Genomic DNA, 26,028 nt, shown 5'->3' with positions numbered 1-26,028 from the left:
AAGAGGCTCAATGATCAGTAACCAAATTTCTTCAAGATGCCAATCAGTCTGTTTGTTCTCTGGGCAGCTGCATATCACAAGCTGTGGCAGATGCTCTAACCTCACCTCCAAAGGCTGCTCCATCTCATTTCAGAATGACTTGCTCACTATTTTGAGCCTCTCCACAACAGAACACAGCTCTGCAGGTCATATGAAAGGCTGGGGTGGTGACTAGAGTAAAGACTTTTTGCATCTTTAATTTGCAGTAAAGTTTCTCTCCTGTAGATTTGAGGCTACTGACAGGAAAACAGGTTAAATTTTCTGCTTCAAATTAAACAGTGACAAAAAGTTAACCAGAATAGGTCCTTCTTCTAGGACACTGAGTAAGATGACTGTATAATGTTTTGGGTATCTTCTGTCTTTCTAGCTGTTCTATGTGGCCAGGATGAAAACCACCACTATGTAAAGAACAAGGCACATGGCTACCCGAGTTACTTTCAGAGAAGTGATCTGAACAGAATCTGATTCAGCTCCCATTAGAGCTCTGTCTGGGAACACTGTGAGAACCCTTATCGAGCACAGAATGCCACAGAACTATTAAGGGAACATATCTCAAGCAGCCTTCGTCAAGAGGGTAATAGGTAGATGTTATCCCTAGGCAGACTGATGAAAATAAACTCCTTCAGTGAGAACAAAGTGTAGAACACCAGTGACTGAGGCACAAACTTCATTCAGAATGCCAGACTGAAAGCCCTTCTGTTCAGCCTAGTAGAACCTTCTTGCCCATGAGCATTTTCTTTAGCAGTGAGGTTGAGATAACAGAGAAGATCACAAGCTGAACACAGGTGTTGAAGCAAAATGAGTGTTCCACCTATCCTGTAACTACAGGTTCTTCTTACCTCAGAGCTGGCACAGGAGTGGAGTTAACCTCGTCAATGGACTTGAGGGTCTTGGCACCTAGACAGCCACATTTTATGGTTCAAAAAGAAAAACAAACAAAAAGCCTGCCATATTACTAGAAATCAGCAGACAGACCTGTTTCTGGAATTCAGTTTACAATTCCCATAAAGTAAGTTCAGGAGAGAATGGTCTCTGCAACTTGAAGGACACCCAGATTAAGAAAGAATGCGCCAATATGTAAAACAGGTTGAAGGACAAAGTAACGTAATATGAAAAATGGTACATTAAGCTAAGGGTGACAGGGAAATGAAATGTAGTTTGAAGAAGAGAACAGCTAGAGTAGATGTTCCAGCTCAGGGTAGATGGCTGTTTAAGAAACTGAGGGGATGGTGGATGATTTGACCTTCCATGTTTCAGCACAAGAGAAAGTGGATGATAGTTTCTTTGCCTTCTTCAATAATGTCAAACCTACAAACAGCTCTTGTCTGCAGTGTCAGTGGAACACAATCACCCACAGCTTGGATTTGGTATTACTCTAAATTGAAAATGTTTAATAATTTTACATTTTTTATTTACACATACACCTGAGAAAATTAATTTATGATTAGTGATAAACAAATACATAAAAATATTTAACTACACATTTCTTATAATTTGTTTAAAAAATGTAAAATTAATAGTTTAAAAAATAGACTTTTACTCCCCTTTAGCTAATAGTATGAAAATACTAATGTTACAGATTTTTACAAGTTAGATTGCATACCTGTAACTACTTTTAATGTCTTTTTATTAGCCATGCCAGATAATATAGCTGTTGGTCTTTAGCAAATTTTTTAAAAAAAGTTCTGTAAGTTAAATAGGAACCATCAGCTACAAAAATCCTGATTTTCTGTTTTTTAAAATGGGTACTGAAAGCCTATTTGCTTTTGTATTTCATCTTAAATTTAAGTACACAAAAATGTCATCACAGAGCTGGGTCAAATACTTCCTTATGAAGTCAACTAAAAGGTGGTAACAGGCTACTAATCAGAGAATATCTTCGTATCCCATCAAGTTCATCATAACCCAACCCCCAAAAATCATTTTACATTTCTTAGAAATGCCTATTAAGGCACATAAGAGTATATATGCCTTTTACCCTTCCTTGATGATTAACATACCAAAGATATAAAAATCTGAAGGGAGGAGAGTTCCTCGGTAGAAAACCCATCATAGAAAAAAAGACTCCCCATCTGTAGTACAGGGGAGGATTCAAGCATCTGGGCCACCCAGAGGAGGTCACTGAAGGGACACAAATGCTGCAGCTGGACGACAGCTGTCATAGTGATGACAGGACGGTTCCTTATGGTGCAGTAAGTAATCTAGCAGCTGGGGGGGGGTAATTGGAGTACTGTATAACTTCATATCTATACAATCACAAATTTCAAATGGGACAGGTTTTTACTGTCCCGTTACTGGCAAGATGTTATAAACATGAATTAAACCATTTAAATTCCTCTCTCATTAATATGCCAATTTCTACCAGTGCAGGGAGCATTTCATTGCTTGTAGCCAGGTATCCATAGCAGTTTTGTATTCCTCCGAGTCCTTCTGGGGCTCAAAAACTACTTCTATTCGCCTTAGCTTCTTTAATTGTTCTTTGTCAGTCCAAAATCCTATAAAGAGAAAGTTCATTCTCAAGCTCAGCTGCAAATATATTATTTTTGAGTTGTTGTAATCTTTTTCCAAGACACCCAAAGCAGAAACACAGCAAGAAGCCATGACAGCTTTTCTTTACTTAACCAACAACTTTCTCAGAGGGAAGCATATTTTTAACATAGTGAAACTCCTTTCCAATAGCATCCACTTGTTTGGAATCCTTACAACAGTACATCTGCCTAACTGGGATGGCTTCCAAGGAACAGCTCTGGTGCACTGAAGTTCCCGTAGGTTTCATCCACACTGTGCTTTCAGCTGCAGGTCCCTCTCAATGAAGAAGAGACACAGAAACCAAGTCTTTGCTCTAGCTGCTTTCCTACTGGCCCAAAAATTACATCCATGGCAGAAATCATCTGGTGTTACGTATTCAGATTCATTTAGGTTATTTAATCATTCTTGTCTGACAAGGGCTGCAGCTTTCCTACAGTTTTAACTGCTGAGTAAGTCTTACTGAGCATATAGTTTTTATCTTCCAGTTGTGTTATTTACATATCGGAGCAAATAAGTTAATGGAAATATATTTTGTAGGTGGATATTAAGCAAAACCATTGACAGTACATAGTTTTAAGTCTGAATAATTATCTAAAATAATACTTTGTGAGTAGAGGTGGGTTTTTTTCCCCTGTTGATAATTTATTTTGTGCTTCTACTGTGTTTATTTCTGTGAAAACCTTAAAGAATAAAGACTTGGTTCACAGATGACAGGACAGAGCTTCAGTGGGAATGACAGGGCTGCAGGTTAAGTGCAGCAGCTTCCTTGTCCCCTTGCAGGGGTTTCTCACATTAAACTTGCTGTCACTATCTGTTTATGTAAAACTAACCAAGCATAAAATGGCTCAGCAAATCGGGACCTTGTGTCAGAAATACAAATAAGGCCCTTGATTTGGTTTATGTTTGACATTATCTATTTCTTTGGGCCACCAAATACAAGTACATGGGTACAAAGCACTGTACAGAGAAACACAAAAACTACTTATCTTGAATTCCCACAAAAATAGCTAAAGTAATCCTACATCGAGTTTTCGCAATTATCTTAAGTTATGCTTTGGTTTTGTCTGTTTGTTTTTTTTTTCCATATTTACAAACATGTATTATGAAGGGAAAAACAAAACCCCTTTAAGCGTACACATACCTGAAGCGAGGCCTGCTAGAAAAGCTGCACCAAGACTCGACATGTCTGCATTCACAGGTTTTTCTATTTTCTTATTAATTAAATCTGAAGTCATCTGCATGACAAAGCTATTATTGCTGACACCTCCATCAGCTCTATAGAGAGAAGGGAAGAAGTAGTTAAAAAAAAAGCATTTAGTTCAAAAGCTTATTGCCAACATTTCAGAAAACAACTTTGGGATTTCACACCTATGCATACATTTTCCTTTCACTCATGCACAAGTGCTTTTCCATTTTATGGCAAATTTAGAAGCCAGCACAAGGTGCCTAGAGAAAGAAAAAGAATGCCTATAAAATGGGGGAGGAATGCTAGACAGACAGGGATGCAGGACAGACACATTATCAAAAGCTTTATAAGCTCTGTCTTCTAAAACTATGTATCATCCTGGTTGAAATGTTCGGGTTTATAACAGAACCTTTCCATAGTGATCACCACAACATGACAAAAGTCAAAACCATTACCTTAAGCAAACCCTTTCAAGTGTTCTCAGATCTGGAAAAGTACTGTTTTCATTACTACCAAATCTTTGTACTAGTTAGCTAAAATTAAATCACAGTTGCTTCTTTTCATGAAGAAGATGAGAATGAGGCTTTCACCCACCTATTTTCTTAATTGCATTAGAGACCCTTTAATGGAGGAAACTAGAACTTATCAATGCTGATCTTTAATCATCTCAGAGTGATTACTAGTGGTGCAAAGTAACCAGTCTTGCAAACAAAATATAACTAGAACAAAAAGCAATCTTTGAGTTGTCATAGACTGGTTTGTTATATTGTTGGACTCCAATACCAGCCAGGTATGAAGCTGTTGTTCTACCAAATGTAGTCCAGTAAAGACATTTACTGTTGATTACTACAGAAAGCGTTGGGTAATAAAACTTCACAGCTGCTTAGAAATCTTCTGTATTACCTGGTGTCTCAGGAAACTGTTGCATAAGTATTCTGTCTGTTCCTGAAAGTAAAACCAGGACACTGCCCAACTGGCAATGTTACAAGGTTTTGCTTGTTTGTACAAACAGTTAAGCAGGGTTACCACTTCTATATTGTGGCATAAACCCCTTTAACTGGCAAAGTCACACTCTTTGTGCCAGTGACATATATTTTCTTTCTGTAAAAATAAGACATTCATTTGATTCAGGTTACAAGGGGAAAAAAGAAATTTTCCAAATGCCCAGTTTTACATTTAGCTCAATTTTGCATGAAGATACTTTGAAGATTTAATCCACACATCTTCTAGCTCAAAGTTCCTGTGTTCCATTTGACAGGATGTCTTATTTCTCAGAACAATAGATGACATTCCAGAACTCCAGGAACCACCAAGCTCATCCTCGTAAAGGCTGCTGCATACTGCTACAACACAGGACATGAGCACTGAAACTAACAGTTCCTTCTCTGTTCCTTATTGGTGCTGAAACAATCAAAGAGAAGGAGTAGGAATGTGGAGGACCAATGGAAACAACTTTCTAGCAGCTTGTAGGGGCCAGAGACCAAGAAGAAACCAGGGATACAGAACAACAGGTAGAAAGGGAATAAACGTATTTGTGGGATAAAACACAACAACAAAGAAAATCAGAAGGACAGATACTGAAGATGTGCAGACAAGAGGATGGGAAGGAAGCAGTTTACAACATGACTGAAAAAAAACATTAAGTGTACCTCATCTTCTAATGCTTAACCCACAAGCTGAACTGCTACTGGTGCAGTTAACTATTACAGTCACTATATGTAACAGCATTTTTATATTAATAAATAAAACAGAATATGATCATACAATTTTAAGTACATTACAATGTAAATGGGACCAGAATTCTCAAGTTCCCTAGGCAGTACTTCCATACATCCCATTTTTCAGTTTGTAGTCCTAATACAACTTCTCAAATTTTGGATGCAATTTTCTATGTAACTAAAATAAAATAAAATAAAATAAAATAAAATAAAATAAAATAAAATAAAATAAAATAAAATAAAATAAAATAAAATTTAGTACTTTTTATCTTTTCCTCCGCATTAAAACCCCAAGCTTGGCTGTTCCTTCATCTCTGCCTACTTTGTCCCAGTATCTGATAGAAGACGGAAACATTTACTTCCATCCACTTAGTACTTTCATTTTCCCTCCACCACTCGAAAGTCTGATTTCTCAGCTGTTTATGTGCCTGCCAGGTTATTTCTTCCTTTACATGGGTATGAGGAAAAAAGCCACAAGAGGGACAGGAACGTTTTCCTCACTCTTCTTGACCGTGGTGTCACAATGACCCCTGGCTGCCTGAAAGCGAAATTTTGGAGAGCTTTCTCGGTTCTGGAGGGCTTGATCTTAAAGACAACTAATGTGTTCAAAAGAAGTAGCTACCTAAATGTGCAACACAGCTTTCCAGCAACACGTAATTCAGCTAATTTTTCTAAGATGTGAAAGCATAATCTAGGGATCAAGGCTATGTCACTCATTTTCTTCTTCAAAAATTGAAGCAAACCCAGCGTCTTAACAACTGAATTGTAAAAATATCCTCCCTGTCGTCCTCACAAACAGGTCCAGCTTTAACTGACATTAAAAAAAACCCACATTCAGTCTGTGAGACCCCCAGCACAAAAAAATTCAGTCTGAAAGAATAATAACAGTGAGAGAATCACCTCCGTGGCAGGCAGTGCCATAGGCACTTGAGTGCTACCTGAAAACATTAATTTGCCTTTTTCTTTCTTCTTTTTTTTTTTTTTTTTTTTAGAATAATTAGAACTATTCATTACTCACCTACTGACAATCACCAATGGCAATAGCTTAATTAAGAGCCAACCCTTCTGTGGGTTACATCCACTTAAGTTACATTAGCATTTGACTTGGTAATCCTTTATTTCTCAGCAGCAGGAGTTTTACAGTAATAAAAAATGCACAATAAACGTCATCCGATTTAAAATCAAATTCTCATGTATCAAATTTAAAAGTTGCCCAGAACTTACCGAATTGTTTGAAGAGGAATACGTATCTTCTTTACAATCATATCGTAAAGCTGTTTGTTTCTTTAAAAAAATATTTAGTTGAATTAGCATTATATATTCCATAAAGTGTTTCCAGTATCTACATTGTCAGAAGATAAAATACAAGGCAAAAAATGCCTCAGTTGTGTCAGAACTGCTGCAATAGCTAACAGAATTTCCAGAATGCATAAGTTAAAGAAAAAAAGAAAAAGACTGAAACTTGTTTTTGTCACACATCATTACAAAGGCACAAGTATGGCTAAATTACAGCCCATTTTATAGCAAGTCACTGTACAAGGTATGTTTTCCCCTGACGGAAACTGTCGATAGGTTTCTATAGAGAAGATGCAATTGTTGATGTAACAAGAGGTTTAGGGTGAGGAAAGTAGGCTGACAGAGTGTTAATTGGAGTTTCTCCAGCTGTTCTTAAAGGGAACATATGAAGGTTGTATATTTGACTTGTTCTGAAGCCATTTCATTTAATGGGAGAGAATCTAACCACAATCTCTACCTTTTTCTAGTTAGGTATTTGAATGAGATGAGATTCTTAACATCCCTCCCTGTTCAAGAGACCCATGCTTCAGGTCAGGAATGCAGAATTACTGCATCTCACATTGCTCTTGCAGTGCAGAAAAAAAATGCACTAGAAACCGTTGCACCAATTGAGAATGTCACCTCCCTCCAGACATCCTTTTTGCCTCTTTGCTGGAGGTTATTATACCCAAAGCAAAGCCGGTGAACTAAATGGAAGAAATCGTCTCAGTGCTCCCTAACTGCCCACAGTGCCATGTGAACCAAGCTCAAACCATATTCAATTTCAGTTCAAGATGTACTGGGTGTGTTTGCAAGGCAGAACCAGTCTGTTCCACTGTGAGTTACTGATGTGATGTTTTATAAGAACACCTCCATTTCAAACTTTAGCTAAAGAGCTAGTACAAAACTTCCAGCTTCAGGGATACTTTAACCACAGCTGGAGTGGGCTACAGCTTCTGGCAAAACACTGTCAGAAGAGTAAAGGCAAACTTCAAACAGAAAACATTTTTAGAACATGCACAAACTAATATAACTTAACAATCTCTATATGGTTACTTAATAAAAATTCTGAGCTAATAAATATACATGAGTTTATTTGTAAGGTGTGAAAGAAAAAAAAAAGGTAAGCAGCTAAGGCTTCTTTTCAGTGTAACAGGTTATTATCATTTATACTACAAACTGCAGTCGTGTCTATTTAACACTGCTGATCAAAATAAAAACCAATCTAAGAAAATACAAGCAAGATAATTAAGCAAACAGTACCTGAAAGCTACAGATTCCAATATAGCTCGTACAAGATGGTTTCTGGTAGTGGAAGGTTTCAGCCCCATGAAAGAGGCACATAAATATGGGTCATTCACAGAAACCTGCAAAAAAGATTTCACCATGAGTTCAGTGAATTGTATTTGTAGGCTTTTGAGAAAGGAGTCAAATAGTAAGGAAAAAATAACTTACGACAATTACAGGCAGCATAGTGAAAGAAGAAAATTGAGAACAATATGTAAGAGGTATATAGTGTTATTTTAGCTAACTCAGTGAACAGTTTCAATAGCTTCTTTCAACAGCAAAAGGTTTAAGTGGCTTCTTCCAAAACTGACATACTACTTTAACACTAACCTGTACGACTTCTCTTGAAAATACATACAGCATACACTTTAAGCGTCTAAGGCAGGGCACACTGATACTGCTGTTCTCTAGTCAGATTTCACACACATGATGATAAACAGAGTCCAACTAAAATTCTAATGGTCATTAAGTTGTCTTTTTTTTTTTCAGGGGAACTAGAGGATCAGTTGATGAATCTCTTCTCTACCCTTCCACTCCTCTGAACTTTATCACAAAATACTGGCTTGCTGGTCTGTGACAACTGTTAAATCTCATTTTCACTCTAGACAGTCATTCTTAAATTGAAACAATTGTTTCCAGTTGTATTGTGCTAAAATCAATCATGACAACATTTACCAGAAGTTTGAATTTCATGCTTATAAAATACACACACATGTATTTGCAAAGTAAAAGTTAAGTAAATGCTATCATAAAACAAAAATAAATAAAAAATTATGTATGTATAGGTACACACAGCCAAATGAGAACTGGCATTTTGCAAAAGTTCCCTAAGAGAAAAAACTACTGCCCTGAAGTCAAAGAATTTTTATTTTTTAATATAGAAGTACCCTTCCAACTCTAAGAATGGAACCACTTGTCCAGCTCAGTAGCATAATAAGGATTCATGGCTTCCAAGTTTACAGATATTCATATACAAGGTAGTAAACTAAAAAGTATAGACCATATTCTACATAAGGGTGAGTATCCTGAAAGAATCAATCATTAAAGAAAAAAGTAGCAGTGCATATATATACGTCTGTATGCATACATAGAGATATATATGTATCTGCATACACTCCAATGAAGAGTCCGACGTTTCTGCTGTAACTATTAACCACAGCAAATTACGCCTGCAAAGCCATGTTTCGAGCAGAGTGAGTAAAAGGAAAAATGATTAATGCTCATATTCACTTGATTTCAAATACACTTTCACAGTGACTCTTCTCAGTGTAATGTACCACAGCAGTAGAATCCAGTAAGAAAGAAAACTTATTGCCTTAATATGGATGAGTAGAGAAACATTTTACTCTTGTGTATGAAATGAACATGACTTTCTTAAGTATCCTCCCTAACTACTATCATTCTGAGATCTAAGAAACGTCATAACCAAATCAATTTGTGTTAGTATCTAGCCAGTGAAGCTAAACAGACACATTACAGTCCCAGAACGGTTCAACTCTGTTCATGTCCCTTTTCATATCATTTAATCCACTCAGTTTCTAAACTGATACACATTCTGCTACCGTGAGTCCACTAGCTAAGCACAGTCCACTGGAATAAGCAGGACTTTTTAAAGGCAAAGAAATCCACATTATCTATACTATTAGCGGTTGCGACATGTCATGGCTAGAGAAAGCCATTCAGGTTTCTAAGTACAGCTTCTAAATTCAGACTGGGAATATTAGACTTAGGAAAAAAGAGACTGAATCAATGTTTACCAAGAAACTGGGTGGGGTTCCTTCTGGAAACAGTGTTAGGAAAGCAAGCAGGAGAAAAACCGACAAAGCCAGACAAAAACTGCATAAAACCAAGATTTACCAACACCTCTAGAACTTGAGTATTAATAGAATTACAGATCCAAAAAGGATTCAGACTAACATTTGTCTACCTTGGGATTCTTGTCTGCAAATACCGCAATTTGGAGAGGCACAGTTACTCACAATAAATAGTAAATGGAAACACCTTAGCATAATCAAGCTCTATACCTGAAAATACATCTAATGATTACCACGAGAGAGGGTACCTGGGCTACCTGCAGCAGAAATGAAATTTTTCTTTGCTTCATTCCACCGCCGACATATGGGACTTACACAAAGGTCAGGTTAAAGATGTTACGGTTCTTTAGAAAAACCACTAGTCCTGGGAATGATCAAACAATGTAGGGCACTTGACCAATGAAGATAAAGAAAAAAAAATAATAAAAAACCCCCACTTTTAGAAACACAGAGAGATGAGCTGGTGGGTAACATTCAAACTAATGAATTACTAAGCCTTCTAAGAGAAAAGTCTACCATACTCAATTTGACCATTCCCAGGAAAAAGTATCTTGGCTTTTAGTAACATCAGAACTTGGTGTTACTAAATCTTCCTACAGAATCTTACTCGTTATTTCGATAGGTTTGAATACGGTGATGGATTGCAACCTACATCCTCAATTATTTTAGAACAGTGCTTAGAAGTACTGTCTCAATGAAGGCTCTGTGAGGCAGAAAGAACTATGGGATCCATTTCTGTCTCTGCAGGCACTTCTGACTTACTGTGGGCAATTGATTTAGTTTATCTGTTCCCCAGGTCTCTATCTGCAAAATGGATAAAGTTTTCCTATTTTGTTAAGTTTTTCTGATGGGGGGATGGTGTTTAAGCATTCTGATACAACAATGATCTTCATGCATTATGGTGAGAGAAAACAGGATCTTGAGTAGGACAGAATATATACTGTGACAAGATGTAAATTACTACATGTAAACAGTCAAAGGTTAAAATTTTAGCTAGGTTATTAAAATTATATTCTCAATTCTGCTAATAGTAAGAATTTTACCTGAAAACCTGGAACAAAACAAACACCTTGAGAATCAACAATACTCCGTGCCATTTCTGCGGTTTCATCTACATTGGTGAAAAGATCTGTAAAAATGCATAAATCATATGCTTTTATAATTTACTTCCATTTCTTCATATAATTAACAAACAAAAAAATGGAGTTAGACTTTTCCTTTTGTAATATTCTCAAACTACATGTTCTAAGGAAAATTATCACTTCTAATATTAAAAACAAAAACCTATTCAGATGAAGACTAAACTCTAATACCTGCAATCCTCCTATTATGAGGATCCTTTTGTAGCTGTTATTCTACACCCTTTTAATATTCATATCCTGTAAGAGGTCATTAGCTTTCCAAACTGATATAAATAGGAATTGACAAGGCTAACAGCACCCAAAGTATTTAAAAACCTAGATTTGCAAAACATAAACCATGTTATCCTTGCCAGATACTGTTACTATAAGCACAAGCACCAAATGACTACAGAGAAAGTCCTTAATATGGTTATCAGCACCATTAGTATTTTTACAAGAGACTGGCACATAAATTAGGTCCTAATATTATCTCTTTGAAAGACACAATTTTTATTTTGTCTAGCCAGATGTCTCCTTTCACAACTCCACAGACATCCCTCTTTAGCTCGTTCTTCACCCACATGTAATTCTTGTACTAATGCCCATCTTCTGTAGTTCCAGCAAATCATGCCCTTATGTGGCCAAATAGCTTGTTTGTACAGAGGAGTAGAGGTCTCCTGTAAATGAGATCTATTGCTTTTTCTTGTCTAAATTCTCCTATCAGAAATAAATTAGGTTAATCTAACTTTATTTATCTTTGAAAAACCCATCCTGGTAACTTACCAGGAGTTTCAATTTACTTTTGTAACCTTCATAAATTTATTTGAAAGCTTTGGATTCTGCTGTGCCCAGACTAATAAGCTTTAATCCTTTTTGCTGTATTTGCTATTACTGAACTATAAAGAGTGTCTCTGTGCCAGGACAGAAAATGAAAAAAAAAAAAAAAAAAAAAAAAAAAAGATTGACTTCTTAATATTCCATATCACTTTTTCAAAACTCTTAGAAGGGATCTGATCCCACCAAAGGAAGTGCATTAAACCAGGTCTGTCTCACTGCAGAAATTCTTATTTCCAAACTTTTATCACTATTATATGTCTCATCTTCATCCATGTTGAGCCTCACCTACACAGGCAGGAGGGTCTGAGAGGCAGAGTCTGAAAAGGAGCTGACTCCCTGCAGCAAACACACTCAGCAGAGAATCTACTAACAAGACACATCATTTTCCACTGTCCAAAACACATAGGCTAGTTTCTTCAGTTATGGATACTAAAACCAAGCCCAGTAACATAGCTGTGTCCCCATAAAGACAGTTTCTTAAGTAATAATATATTTTAGCCTCTATAAAGAATACTTACTTATATCCTGAGCCCATTTTATGGCAGTGCCAATGTCTGAAATACAGCCTTCAGTTAAGTAAACAACTTCTTCTCCAATCTTCCAACCAATCAGTGGATACAGACCTTAATTATTTTTCATGAAACAAAAACACACAGTTAGATGTTTCCAGAAAAACATATACAAGCATGTCCCTAAGAAATCCAACAAAAAAATCCCAAAGTTGTTATTCAATTCCTTTGCACAACCCAAGCTTGAAAAATGTCACTGATGGAGGTGAAAAGTATCGCTTAAAAATTTAGTGACAGGATTACAAGAGACTTGAACAAGTTAGTTACACCATAGTTACCCTAAAAAACCCTAAAAACCAAAAACCAAACCCAAAAGACTACCAAATTAAAAAAAACCAATCCTCTTTAAGCTAAACAGAAGAGTTAGCTGCACTTTTTTAGTATAATAAGAGATTGTATATACTTAAAAATTTATCAGTGTTTCCCCATTTGTTTTAAATCCATCTAATTTTCCCCAATGGTTTCTAAAAAGTTGGAATTACTTCCCCGAAACATAGAACACGAAGACTGGGCTTTCAGATGGGAAGCACAAACACTAAACCAGACAGATAGACACAAACGCACACAAAGGCAGCATGAACTTTGAACATAGATCTTATTTATAGAAGAGGATAAAAGTGATATACTTTTTTATCCCTTTTCATTATGCAATGCTTCCTCACACAGAAAGCAAAAAATAAGTTTCCCAGTTTGCCCATCCTTGTCCCCAATCAAGACTACTGTCAGTTAACTACATCATTCTACCTGTGTGTTTGTTTGCCTAATAAATAAAAGAGACATTCAAACTCTTTAAAAATATTTGGTGACATTGTCTATAACTACAAAAAAGTAGCACTTCTGTGGATTACATGATAGGATTTTCAGAAGTTAGGATTTCCAACTAGTCTGGGCTTTGCAGTGACACAAAAAAAAAAAAACCCAAAACCAAAATTACTTTTTTTGGTTTTCTCTCAGCAGAAAGGCAGAAATACGCAGGGCAAGCACTGTTAGTTTATTTGAAAACAGACTACAGTGTCTTTCGTAGAACTGCAAGCTTGAAGATACGTTAGACTAAACCTGACGATCCGTTCTCCCCTTTGCACCCCATGCCAATGTTGAAAACTTCAACAGAGACATGCTAGTAAAAACAGTCAGTGTGAACACAAAGACCTTCTTGTTTGATATCTGTACTAGTAAGAACGTAGCAGAGTCCTGCAGAGTGCTGCTTTTAATGCTAAAGCAAAAAAGACTTCATTATCTAGTTGAACAGTAGATGTTCTCTGGTAATGCAGCTGGACAAATGGTTTTTCAGGTGATTCGATAAGCATTCAGTGGCCGCAGCAATTAAAACTTCACCCAACCCAAGTTCAGTAAGTGCCGAAGTAAAGAAAGCACCCAGACTTTATGGGACCCTGCTCAGGACTTAGAGACCATGGGTAATGCAACAAAGGTAAACAAGTCCCAATAACTAAAGGTCCAGAAAAGCATCAGAAGGATCGCGTGGTAGTACTAGTGCAACTGCAGACACTTGGTTAGTGCTAGAGGCACTCTGGTGCTTACCATGGAAACAATCAGCAGCACATATTTAAAGTCTGCATTTGTCTCTTGAAAGGAAAATGTGATAAATCTCAGATCACTGGTGCAGGGCTCCCTTATAATCTTTATTTTCTGCCTAAGGCAAGGCTGCAAGGAAGCAACACCAGCAATTCACCGAGACTGAAGTCCTAGAGAGGGACAACTTACCAGGTACAAAGAAGTCCATCAGTTGGCCTTCCTAAAGATACTCGCACCAAGAGTCTCTAGTAGTGTAAAAGAATCTACCTCCAAGGATGGATCAACATAACACTTGGCATGACCAGAGTTACCTAGAACTATCAGTCTGATGGAAACATATATTTCAAATCTATACAACATGCTTCCATCACTGAATTGTGACAAGTGCTGTTCTTGAAGTAACTACTTCATTTTTTTGAAACTGACATATATAGCAACTAAATGTAGACCAGAAACTAGAACAGCAGCTAACGAACAGCTTGCACAAGGATGCTGCGGGAATTCATCTTGCAGTCTTAAATACATATGTCAACTTTAAAGACTGAACACATTACATTTCATGCCCAGAGTGCTGAGCAAAGATAGGTACTTAATTTGTGTCACTAACCATACCACCCGACAGCCAAAGAACATAGGGAAAATAATTTTAATGTAAGTAACAGCCTAAAGCAGTAAAAGCTTCACAGCACTGCCTTAAAGATTTCAACTCCTATCACAATAGCTAAATATTTTCTTAGAAGAAAACAAAACAGAAAAATCTTACAGCATGTTATTGCTGTTTAATTTCCACAGACTACATATATATGATTTCCTAAGTAGAAGGATCACCAGATCATCATTAATTAACCTAAAAAGCATTTGCATTCATAGCAAATTCAATATCTATGCTGTTCAGTTCTGACATATCTTATGTATTTGCCAAGGTATTCCACACTTCAGCTTGTAAAAGTCTCCTTAGCATACTGGTGTCCTCAACCCCCAATCTACCCCTCCCATTTTAAATTGCAGGCTTCCTAAAATTAGTAACTCTTTAAAAATATGACAGACACACAGAGAGACTGTGCAGGCAAATTTACTTCAGCATGGCCTGTTGCCCTCTTGACAAACAGCCATCTATGACAAATAAACAAGCTTGACAGACCACAAATGTCCAAAATAACAAAGTTTTAAAACCTAGAAACATATTGGGGAGCTCATTTCTAGTATTTTAAAAGAAAATTAAAAATTGCTAATGCTGTATTAACCTGTTGCAGGTGCTTCAAAGCATAAGGGCTGAAAAGAAGGAACTTACAGTGACCTGCTGGAACAGTTTGATGTGAGAAGCCAGACAACTAATACCCTTTTTCTCCATCTGTACTGTGTAACACTAAAATATTGCTATCAAGAATAGGTGAAGAAAGAAATAACCCAAAACCAAACAAGCAAAGAAAGAAAAACAAACAAGCAAGCAAGCAACCAACCAACCACAAAAAAAAAAAAAACAAAAACCCAAAAATCCAAAGAAAACAAACAGGGATGCAGGTAGCAGACATAATTACTAGTGATGCTACTTAAATTCTCTTGAGAAGTGTATTTCAGGGTAACCATAATCTACGTTTCTAAAAAAAATTTCCAGAGTCTTCTATTCTGAAAACAATTTCAAGTTGTTTTTCTACAGCTAAACACAGAAGGAAAAGCATAGCCCTGTTTTATCCTTTTTCGTACCCTCATCATTTATGGCTGTTGAATCACATGAAATACTTTAAACCCCAAATTTCACTATCTTACCTCTTCGTGATGCAAAGAGGTGCTCTCCAGTATTCACATTCCAGAAGCCGCCTGTTCCCATTGTCAGTTTAACATCTCCTGGGTGAAAGCAGCATTCTCCAAACATAGCTGACTGCTGATCTGCTACCTGCCGTACCAACAAGAACAATACAAGTTAGCTATCGACTACCAATCTGCAATGCTGCAGGACTTCAAAATATCACTGCAAACATATCAAAGTTCTGAATAAAAATAACCATTCAGAAAGGACTTGAGCATTAAGAGAGGGCTCATATACAATGCAGGCCATTCCAACAGTCACATTTATCACTAGAATCAAATTACAGCAGGTTTGGACACAACGTGAATGTATGGAGTATGGACTGCAACACTTAAAAATATGTTATGGAAAAGAAAGAAATACTTTATGGTTTAGTATTTGACAAGGATAAACAGGGCATTTGCAATACCAGGGAGCACAAGAGCGCAGCTTGGTTTGAACTCCTCTTCCCCTGGATAGCAAGTCGAAGTTTTGAAGCTTCACATTCCTTTTATCCTGCTACTCCTCCCTGTACCAAATTATTCCATGCTGATTTTTTTCAGCAATGATGGTTACTAAGTGCATTTATGTCTCTTTGTGCCTTGGTGAAACAGTAAATTTACAGATAAATTGAGCCTAGAATTCTTTAAAAATAGCAGGAGAAATTCGTGTTAGCTAGGTGACATTTTTTTCTATTTACCTCAGTCCAAGAAGGTTTTTCTACAAGTCATCACCTGACAAAAAAAATGGGTTTTTCTTATCCAAATCATAACTACTGAGGTAAGAACATGGTATTCACCATTTATTTTTAGTTGAAAAAAGAAATGAAAGGTACCACAAGTACATTTATTAGTAAATACTTTTACATTTGTGTACAGTCGTACTGAAGTCAAGTCAGAATGGATCCCACTGCACAACTTCATATAGAACAACTGATTTTAAGTCAGAGATAGAGAGATTACCAGAGTTTATAATAGAACCCAACTTTGTTAAGTCCTAAATTAATGCTTAATCATTTGGTCATCTAATCCTAATGGACCTCAACTTCTAGAAATCTCTTCTCGTTCCTCTCTTCTCCTTTTCCCTTAAAGCTGTAAACCAAGTTTTTGGAGAAAATGTCACCAACCAATTCTGCTGTAGTTATACAGAAGGAATAGAGAATACTTACTAAGCAAGCATTAAATCAAAGCCAGGTAAAAAGAATATAGGTACAAATATACAGATCTGAGGAAGAAAACTCACCACTGCCATTATTGGGATAGGCACCCCAAATATTTCAGAGTCAGCTGATCCAAAGTTGAAGCTTAAAACAAACATTATGGAGAAACATCACAACACTAAACTGACCTTTTGTTAAAATATAATACAGATATCTAAGGCCTGGGTCTGCAGCACATATGAAAGGTAATGCTATCAATTTATTGTAAAGAAGGCATTAAAACTATCACGTTAAGAAATACCAATAGTAAAAATAAAATTCACATGTAGTGTTAAAAAAGAGTACACCTGTATATAAAAATAATTTTGTTTTTTTTGGTGCAGCTATGTGTTACTTTGCTTGTGCACACGTAGTGTTTTTCTAAAGGCAATTCATTTAACAGTTATGTTCTTTTCAATATGCCTTCATAGTTACCTTGTGTCTTTCACTGGTGGATAAATAGAGATGGGAATGGAAAGTAAATTACACAAAGTGGGGTTCCAACATTTCTGAAATTACATGGAAAAAATAAAAATTTCAGCAATCCTCTCAGAGGCACAATAAATAGCAACAACATTTTTTTTTTGAACAGCACATACCGTAAAGGGTTCAAAAACACCTGTAGCACTGGCATTTGAGTAATCTGTAGCATACACAGAACCTACCATAAAGAACAAAACAAAGAACACAGTAAGATTTTAAACATCTAAAAAGTAATTTTAAACATACTTTTCCTTTAAACATCTCAGTGGCTCCCATGAAATATAAACTGAGTGCCTACAGACATAGTAATAATGATACAATGAGCATACAAACTCTACCTGCCGCTCACTAAAACATATATGTATTAACTACCTTATTTAACCCTCATGAAACTGGCTAGAAGAGAGCTGGTGTTTTTAAAAACATGAACAGAACTTGTCCCTCTTCCACATTTGTAACAATTCTTTGTTCTTTTGCTTTCACAGGTACCTTTCTTCAATCGAGGCAAAGTAATTCTGGGAGTCCTCTTTGAATCTTAAACACCGAAAAGGTTGACTACACTGAGTATTTATTTCCATTTCTGCCTATCCTTCCAGACAGACCCAAAGAATATTTAACTCAGAAGGTTGGGTTTTTTAAACAGTAAACATATTAGAATACTAATCAATTATAAAAACACATAAATTGTCAAAAAAGTATTTGAATTGCAGGATATATCAACGACAGTCATGAACATCATTACTTAGATTCCAGTATGTTTTATTAAGAGGAACTGTAAACATTCACCTTTAGTTAATCTATACAGTAACCACGTGTCAACTGTTCCAAAGCAGCAGTTATTTTTTCTGGCAGCTTCTTCAGCCTGGGAACAAATATATGTAAAAAAAGAAAAAAAGTACTTACAACTGGGTACAATAGAGAAGAACATATTTCCCAATTCCTTTTCTCATTTTCTTTGTGGTTAACGATAATGTCCCCAGAAAATAAGTCTCTGATTGCCAATTTTTCTTCTAAAAAGGGAGAGTTGACTATTTAATTAATATCATCCTACAATCCATGCTCCTAACAAAGAATAAGCAGAGTTTCTTACAATTGCTGCAAAGGAAATAAAAGCAATCTTCTACTGAAGCAACATCAGAGTTTTAAGAAGGGAAACTCTATAGTCACAACTGTAGCAGTGGTGAAGGAGTGGTGAATAACGAAAACAAGGTCCAGCATACAGCACCTGAATAAAAAATTAACAGAAATAAGTGTATATGCTTGACCAAAGCAGACAGGGCCCCTGTAACCATTGTTTTCTGGTTTATGATGTCTGCAAAGGGTTCAAAATGTTATTTTCCTTGGGATCTTCTTCTGCTTTAAAATGAGAAATTTAGGTTTCATCTAATTTCTACTAACTGATAACTATACAACTACAGAATTCATATATAGAACTTATGTAACTTCACTCAAAACATGACTGAATACACTATTATCCGTAATTAACAGCCATGAATTTTTGAGCTTCTTGGTTTGATGGTCATACATTTTAAGTATCTGTGCCTGACAAAATGTGGAAAAACATTCATCTCTCACCAAAGCCTCAGCAGCTATGTAACTTTCAATTCTATAATCCTCCAAATTCACACTTCACATTTTCATCACGTCCAACCAAACATACCAGTAAAAAAATATACTTGAGCTTCTCAGTTTTGTGACAGAAAATACCAGACAAACCTCAGAAGGTTTGGGGGTTACTTTATACAGGGTACAAAATGGACAATAACCATTTTCTTAAAGAATAACTTGAAAATTAACACACGAAATAAGATGACTAAAGTTATAAATATTACAGGAAGAAACAAGGAAAACAGTAAAGATTAGAGCAAATAATACAGCAACAAATAGTGCACGGCTCCTTAGTCTTTTAGAGTAGTCCAGCACAACTTTTTTTATATTTATTTTCCAATTTACAGTAAAATAAAATGCAGAATAAATGGATGACAGGGGTTGATTGTTCAATTTGATACTATTTGTCAAACTGCAAACACTGGAATAGTGCACGGTGGAAAGATAAGCGTGCCAGTTGAAAATAAATACAAGTGTCATGCAAAACTAGACAGCAAGCAACTTTAAAACAAAGTACAGTTACTAACTGTATAAGTGAAATAAGGCGATTTTATTATGTCTCTTATGTATGAAGAAAACGGTTTACTACTACACATTTCCAGAAGGAGAAGAAGTTGTTGTAAAAAAATGAGTAGATAGTTAGGTAGACAAGTTTTGAACATTACCATAGATACAATTCTTTCATTCTGCTTCTTCAGAGGAAAAGAACATGCAAGACCAAACTGAAGAAGTTACAACCAACCTAAGTCACTATCCATTATTACGGCTTAAGAAAGCTATTATTTTCCCTTTCCAGCTTACCTCATTTATGTTTTTAAAAACCCATGACAACTTCATAGAAGTTTGTTGTGTTGAAAAAGTAAGAAAACTTGGTGCTAAATACCGATCATTCCCAGTCAAGAAATGAAGCACTGTAAAAATAACATGGATTACCTGTTTGAAAAGAAAACAGTTACGTGACTTTTAATCTTTCCCTTTAAAGGTTTCTGATGAGTTATCTTTAAAGGATGACAACACAGATGAAAGCTGCTGATGTAAGATTAGATCCAGAAGGCCATAATTCTATTAAGAGAACCCTTACATAGGATTTCAATAAATGGCCTTCCACCAACAAATACTACAGGAGAAGGCCCAGAGCAAGTCTGTTTTACTGATTTCTGCTAGCACACTCATAGAGACTGCTCTGCATTACGAAGACAGGTCACCTACAGGAGCACACTGCATGCAATAGTTGAAATCAGTGGCAAACCCAAGAATTGAACTTCTTATTGTGAGTGTGCTAGTTATTTTCCACTTACAGGAAAAGTAACTTCAGTTTTTCCACTTGCAGAAAATCTTTCTCTTCTAACAGTATGAAGCACAAGCCATCAGCAACATAAAATGTTCTTTCCATAGACAATCTGAGCAAATAATACAGTAAAAACCAAAACCAAAACACACACTGCTAACCAAGAACTACCTACACCTAGAAATTAGGCTGCAGCAGTGTTAGCATGCAACATTTTAGAGACTAACAGACTAAAAAGTAATAAAATTAGACTAAAAAGACTAAACAACAACAAAGAGACTAAAAAGCAACAAAATACATACTAGACATTTCCCCATAATTGATTTCCTGCAGGCTATCAGTACTACCTTTCCTGCTAATCTTGCTCAGTCAGTTTTTAGGCCTCAGCATGTCATATTAACAGGACACTTGCAGCATTTCATATATAGCCCTTACTTCTCACAAAAATGAAATAGTTCTAACATGTCCAAGCAGTATTCAGCTTAGCACAGTTTTACCTTCAGCAGAAGGGACTTATTCCATGAATTCACAAGTTCAGCACTTCTTACATCTTGCCAACTTATGAAATTATGAAAAGGCTTCCCTGTCCTCCTGAAAAAGAGCATTTGAACATTCTCATTTAAAACTACAGAACACACACCGTGCAAAAATTGCAACATAATTCACTATTTCCAGTCAGGACACTTAACACTCAGTGCATATCCTCATGGTGGATTTGAGGAATTAGTAATAGGTATGTGGATGTTTTGAGATCTTCTCACCAGAAATAAAGAATACGTATCTCTTCATCTTTTCCAGAGTACTAAGAACAAAACAAAAAAGGATATACACTTATAGACTGTTCTCAATTACTGTAAGGAGTGGCTGTGCAAGCACAGGAGAACATGAGGAACTGACATTTGTAGCTTTCAGATTGTGACTTGATGAAGTTCAACATTTCTACAGTTTGCTTCCACCCAGTCTATGAATACAAATGAATACAAGCTCATTTTAAGCAATACACAATATACATACTTGTGCCATGTAATGAAAGTTGCTCTCTGTGTCGAGATGCCAAGACCAGCAACTTGCCTCATGTGAAGTCCAGCAGCTAAAAGATAAAAACAAACCATACTAAAGAAGGATTTACTTGAAGAAACAAAACCAAAACTTTCAAATGTAACTATAAAACTTATGGAATACTTAGGAAAACAATAATTTAAGAGAATATAAATCTCTACAGACTGCCCAACTAAATGGCTAAAATATTAGAGAATTCCAAGAGAGGTAACTGATTGCAAAGTACGTAAATAAACCTGTGTATTTTACAAAAGCAGTTGTAGCACATCAACCCTTTCCTCTTTCTGAAAGGCCTGTTGATACTTGAACAAAGTCAGAGACAGAGAGGCAGGCAGGCTACATATGCCTGTATAATCGATTAAAACTTGCATTTCACATAGATGGATGTGAAACGTTAGTATGCCATGAGTTTTTACATACTTTGATAATAACGTATCTCACCTTAAGCATACCTTAAGCAATCTTCCAAATTTCAGATTTTGTAAACCACATACCAGTGAATGAAAAGTACACTTCAAATTCAGAAATATAAAAAAGCTCATTTGGGTACACACCAATTTTACTTAAAATCTTACCTTCAAATAACTGTTACTGAACATTTTTTTCTAATGTATATATAGCTGTAAATAATTATACATGTCCACACCTATTTTCAAAGCAGCTTTGGTCAGCTTCCCAAGTACATCCATGTACGCTTCCAGAAGAAAAATTATGTGAAAAAAGTATACACTAAGAAATTGCACTTAAATGACAGACTAAATATTTTGTCCAAAGTACTGCTACTCCGCAGGGCTCTCAATCCCCCTACTTGAACAAATCATAGGTTAAGTACACCTCACAGAATCGTAGAATAGTTTGGGTTGGAAAGGACCTTAAGATCATCTATTTCCAACTCCCCTACCACAGGATGCCTCACACTTAAGGCCATGTAGCCCGAGGCTCTGTCCAGCCTGGCCTTGAACACTGACAGGGATGGAACATTAGCACTTCTTTAGGCAACCTGTTCCAGTGCCTCACCACCCTCACAGTAAAGAACTTGTTCCTTTTATCTAACCTGAACTTCCCTTGTTTAAGTTTAAACCCATTACCCCTTGTCCCTTGCTTATATATTAGTTAATATACATGTCCCTGTGCGTTTTATATATTAAGTTCTTGTGTGAACTTTCACGTGTGAAGTTACTCATCTGTGTAAGCACACATACTGCAGACTCTACAGCTGATAGCCTCTGGGTGACAATTACAGATAGGGTTTCATAGAGAAACAGTGTGTTCTACTCTGCTGATCTCTACACGTGCTTCAGCACCTTCCCTTATACTGTCTTTGCATTCCTGCAGGCAGTGGTATGAAGGCCCTCAGTCAGCTGAAAATGAAACTGGTGCTTTCGCAAGGCTACCTGCTCCAACTGCCTGCACAGGTGCTGCTGGCAGTGGGAGTGTATGGGAGGAGGACCTAGGAGTGGGTGGCTTGAGAACAAAGGTATTTCTTTTTCAGTAGTAGCTGGGTCTAAACTGAAGTCAAAGCCATACCAGTACAACCACAGCTCACTATGTGCTAGTGGCATGTATGACTCCTCCCCATCTCCACAACCTGAGTGCTCCCACTACCTTCCTGTGTCACTATGATGTTCTCTAGACACCTCGTGAGCAGGACTAACTTTCATTCAAGACTAAAAAAACCCACACACAAACCCAGAAGACAAACATGTATATTTTTCAGCTAAATTGTCTCCTGGAAGGGTTGAACCAGTACCAAAGTGAGAGACAGAGGGGTGGGACTGTGCAGTCAGAAGCAGTTTCCACCTTTGGGTAGCACTGAACTACAACAGCTCATCCACCTGTGCCTGAAATCACATATTTTAGCTCCACAAGCCATGTATACTAAAGCGCTCCTATGCCTTCTTTCTGCTTCCAGTCACTCCTGCCCTGGTACCACACCCTTTCTTGCACTAGCACAAACACTGGTAAAGCTCTGCTGACATGAACAACCACACAGTGATTTAACTGAGGAAACTGCCATGGACTTGAAACAAGCCTGTAAAAAGGAGGGCGGGACTCCTTTTGACAGCAGCGTGGGGTTACACTCACATTACACAACCACTTCAAAATAACTTGCCAACAATGTACACAGCTTGTCCACAAGAAAATCCTCCCCTCTACAACCAGGTGAAAAAAATCTTGCTTCCTGGTTTGCCCCACAAAATGGGAGCAGAGGAAGCTAGTAAAGTCCTCAGGGGTTGAGTCAGCATTGCTGTTCTTGTGACAACAGTTGTGACCGCTGAGAAGACAGACCAAGAGCCCAAAATAACCAGCTGCAGCTTACACCTAGTAATGATTACTTTCCCTATCCCCTAAACTGTCTTCCAAAAGAAGAGACAAGAGCAGTTTTGCCTTGATGCAGACTGGAGGTGGAGCAATGCTTGGAGACCAAACTGCACAGGGGCTGAACAGGAGGAACTTTAGGCACTGAATGATGATACACTGAACGATGATGTATGATGCATACACACATGACAAGGAGGCTGGGGCACTGTGAGAAAGTGAGCTGGGTGCAACCTAAAAGCTCACAGCATCAGAGTGGCACAGAAGGTGATCCATGCTGGACTGCAGAACACAGGAGCTGATATAATAGGAAAGCCACAGGAGTTGTAGAGTAGGTGCATTGTTAGAACAGTATCCAGAAAAGGGGGAAAAAACTCCCCGAACTATTAGCAGTTTGGTAGAAAAGGGAACTGTGTGTGTTCCATTTGTGGAATACTAGAAAATTTTAGGCTAAAGTACAACTAGAAAAACAACAATACAGAATTTGGATGGTAAGAACTGTTTCCAGTTTGGATGGCAAAAGCATGAATATCAGGTTGTAACTGAGCAAGCGCAGCTATGCAGCACCCTGCTTTCACTCTCATACGCTCACATTTGCACACACACAAAGCACCAGAAGAACAATGGGGACTCTGTTTGTACACAGAGGCGTCTGGAGGAAGGAAGACACACTGGGGAAGGAAACATAAAAAAAGCTGGAGAAACAAGGTGCTGTCACTCACGTGTAAATCGAGTATGCACACTGCTCCTGGTTCTTTTTCAATCTTCATCTAGCCCCAGTGAAAGAAAAGAACTGTTCTATTTTACATAATGATTGAACAGGCTTTAAAGCATGTTGCAGACCTATGCCCAGTGATGAACTTTCAGTACTCTAAAAAAAAATCTCATTATTTAACCAGCTTTACTAATTTCGATGAGTAAATAAGTAATTTCCCAAACTTTACAAGCCATTACCTTGTACAGCCTCTTTTATTACACCAACAAACTGGCTCCATAGCACTTCAGGATCTAATTCAACCCATCCAGGACGAGGATAAAGTGATTCCACCTGTTGACAAAAGGCACACAGCACTGTTGCAATCCATAGTTCACAGCAAACAGCATTCTTGTGAAAGTTTGTACAAATACATTGGGTTTTGCTTTCTTTTTTTTTCCCCAGATGGACTGCAAGAGAAGAAACAACAGTGTTTGTCACTTTTAAAACATGGTCAAACGTGGGTCTTTAGATCAGAAGGAATAAAGAAGCCCAAAGCTCCAGGAACTGGTGAGCCTGTAAATCCCTTTTGGGGCTCAAAACTGGAAACCGGCGTAGCACAGCAGACACAGGGTCACCCACCACATGGGCTTCCAGTGAGAGGGGGGTCAGCTCTGCCCAGAACATCCTCTTCCATCTCCAAAAATCCATCAGATTTCTTGCATTTCTCACTACAATCTTTTCATTGCAATAGCTATCAATAAAAAATTAATTCTGGAGATCATCTTGATCCTACAATCATGAGCCACGCAAAACAAAAGCAGCATGAAATTCAAGTTCCAAACCCAAGGCTTGTTCACTGTGCTGTTACATAAACGGGACATGTGCAGGTCCTACTCGCGTCTCAGCTGTGCCCTACTAACAAAAGTCGGTTTGCTCGCAGAGGGAGCAGTGGATACGACAGGGCCAGGCAGGCGGGAACAACAGTTGAGGTAACGGGGCGAGGGGCACCGGTGGCACCGCCGCGGGGCTCCCGGCCGGGTCACGGAGGTTCGTTTCACCCAGGCTGGCCCCTCAGGACGCCCACCCCATCCCACGCACGACCAAAACCTGAACGCCTGTGAACGCTGCCCCCGCCGCGCCGCCCCACAAGACCTCTCCGCCCCAAGCCGCCCGGCGCTCCGGGAAGCGGGCACCTTCTGCCGTGCCCGCCTCCGGCGACAGCTCCTGAGGCAAAAGCCACCTCGGGTGCCCGCGCGTCCCGCCGCTCTCGCCCAAAGCACGCCCGCTCCTGCCCACAAGCCCCCCTGTGCCCTTCCCCTGCCGCGCATTCACCTTCCGGCTGCTGGAGCCTCTGACCGCGGCCGCCCGGTCATAGACGTGGCACTTCACCACCGTGCTGCCTACGTCCACCCCCACCACGTACCGCGCGGCGTCGGCGCCGCTCTCCTGTTGCCCACACGGCATCGCCCCCCGCGGCCCGGCGCGCAAGCAGCGCGGACTGCGGCCGGGCGCTCGCCGCCCGGGGGAAAACAGCCGCTGCGCCGTGGGGCGGGCGCCGGGCGACCTATGGGCGCGGGGAGCGCGGCGGCAGGAGGCGGGCTGTGCCGCGGCGCTGCCGCCGGGCGGGCAGGTGGCGCCCGCCACCGGCGGGCCTCGGGGCGGCCTGAGTAGGCCGCGGCCCC

At 38.3% G+C, this 26,028-nt stretch overlaps 1 protein-coding gene across 5 annotated transcripts; it reads right to left on the bottom strand.

Annotated features, from left to right (window-relative positions):
- Positions 1–978: 978 nt before the first annotated feature.
- Positions 979–25,901, bottom strand: GK5 (glycerol kinase 5). 5 transcript variants are annotated; one of them, XM_065674929.1, is made up of 17 exons: positions 25,770–25,858; positions 24,604–24,697; positions 21,286–21,361; positions 21,033–21,073; positions 20,769–20,862; positions 19,785–19,916; positions 18,162–18,237; positions 17,492–17,553; positions 17,328–17,401; positions 16,937–16,997; positions 15,676–15,802; positions 12,325–12,429; positions 10,892–10,977; positions 8,011–8,114; positions 6,697–6,756; positions 3,710–3,843; positions 980–2,534 (listed from the first exon to the last, which is right to left on the bottom strand). In XM_065674929.1, the coding sequence occupies exons 2-17, from the start codon at positions 24,642–24,644 to the stop codon at positions 2,398–2,400; spliced, it is 1,410 nt and encodes a 469-aa protein (XP_065531001.1). In that variant the 5' UTR covers positions 24,645–24,697; positions 25,770–25,858; the 3' UTR covers positions 980–2,397. The 5 variants fall into 5 exon arrangements, with proteins under 5 accessions (XP_065530999.1, XP_065531001.1, XP_065531000.1 ...); XM_065674928.1 differs by lacking the exon at positions 25,770–25,858 and adding an exon at positions 25,679–25,765; XM_065674930.1 differs by lacking the exon at positions 25,770–25,858 and adding an exon at positions 25,540–25,588.
- Positions 25,902–26,028: the final 127 nt, after the last annotated feature.

Source organism: Lathamus discolor, chromosome 3 (genome assembly GCF_037157495.1).
Source record: "Lathamus discolor isolate bLatDis1 chromosome 3, bLatDis1.hap1, whole genome shotgun sequence".
Lineage (NCBI taxonomy): Eukaryota > Metazoa > Chordata > Aves > Psittaciformes > Psittacidae > Lathamus > Lathamus discolor.
Note: the sequence above shows the minus strand (reverse complement) of the source record. Positions and strands in the feature narration are given on the sequence as shown.

Bases quoted from the DNA above. Each gene is read 5' to 3' on its own strand.
- GK5 (XM_065674926.1), bottom strand. From the start codon at position 25,810: ATGCCGTGTGGGCAACAGGAGAGCGGCGCCGACGCCGCGCGGTACGTG. The intron at 17,402-17,491 runs GTATGTGCTGTT...ATGTAATTTCAG, and splicing joins GTGTTTTTGAACCCTTTACG to AAATGTTGGAACCCCACTTT. The intron at 3,844-6,696 runs GTAAGTTCTGGG...TTCTCTCTATAG, and splicing joins ATTCCTCTTCAAACAATTCG to AGCTGATGGAGGTGTCAGCA.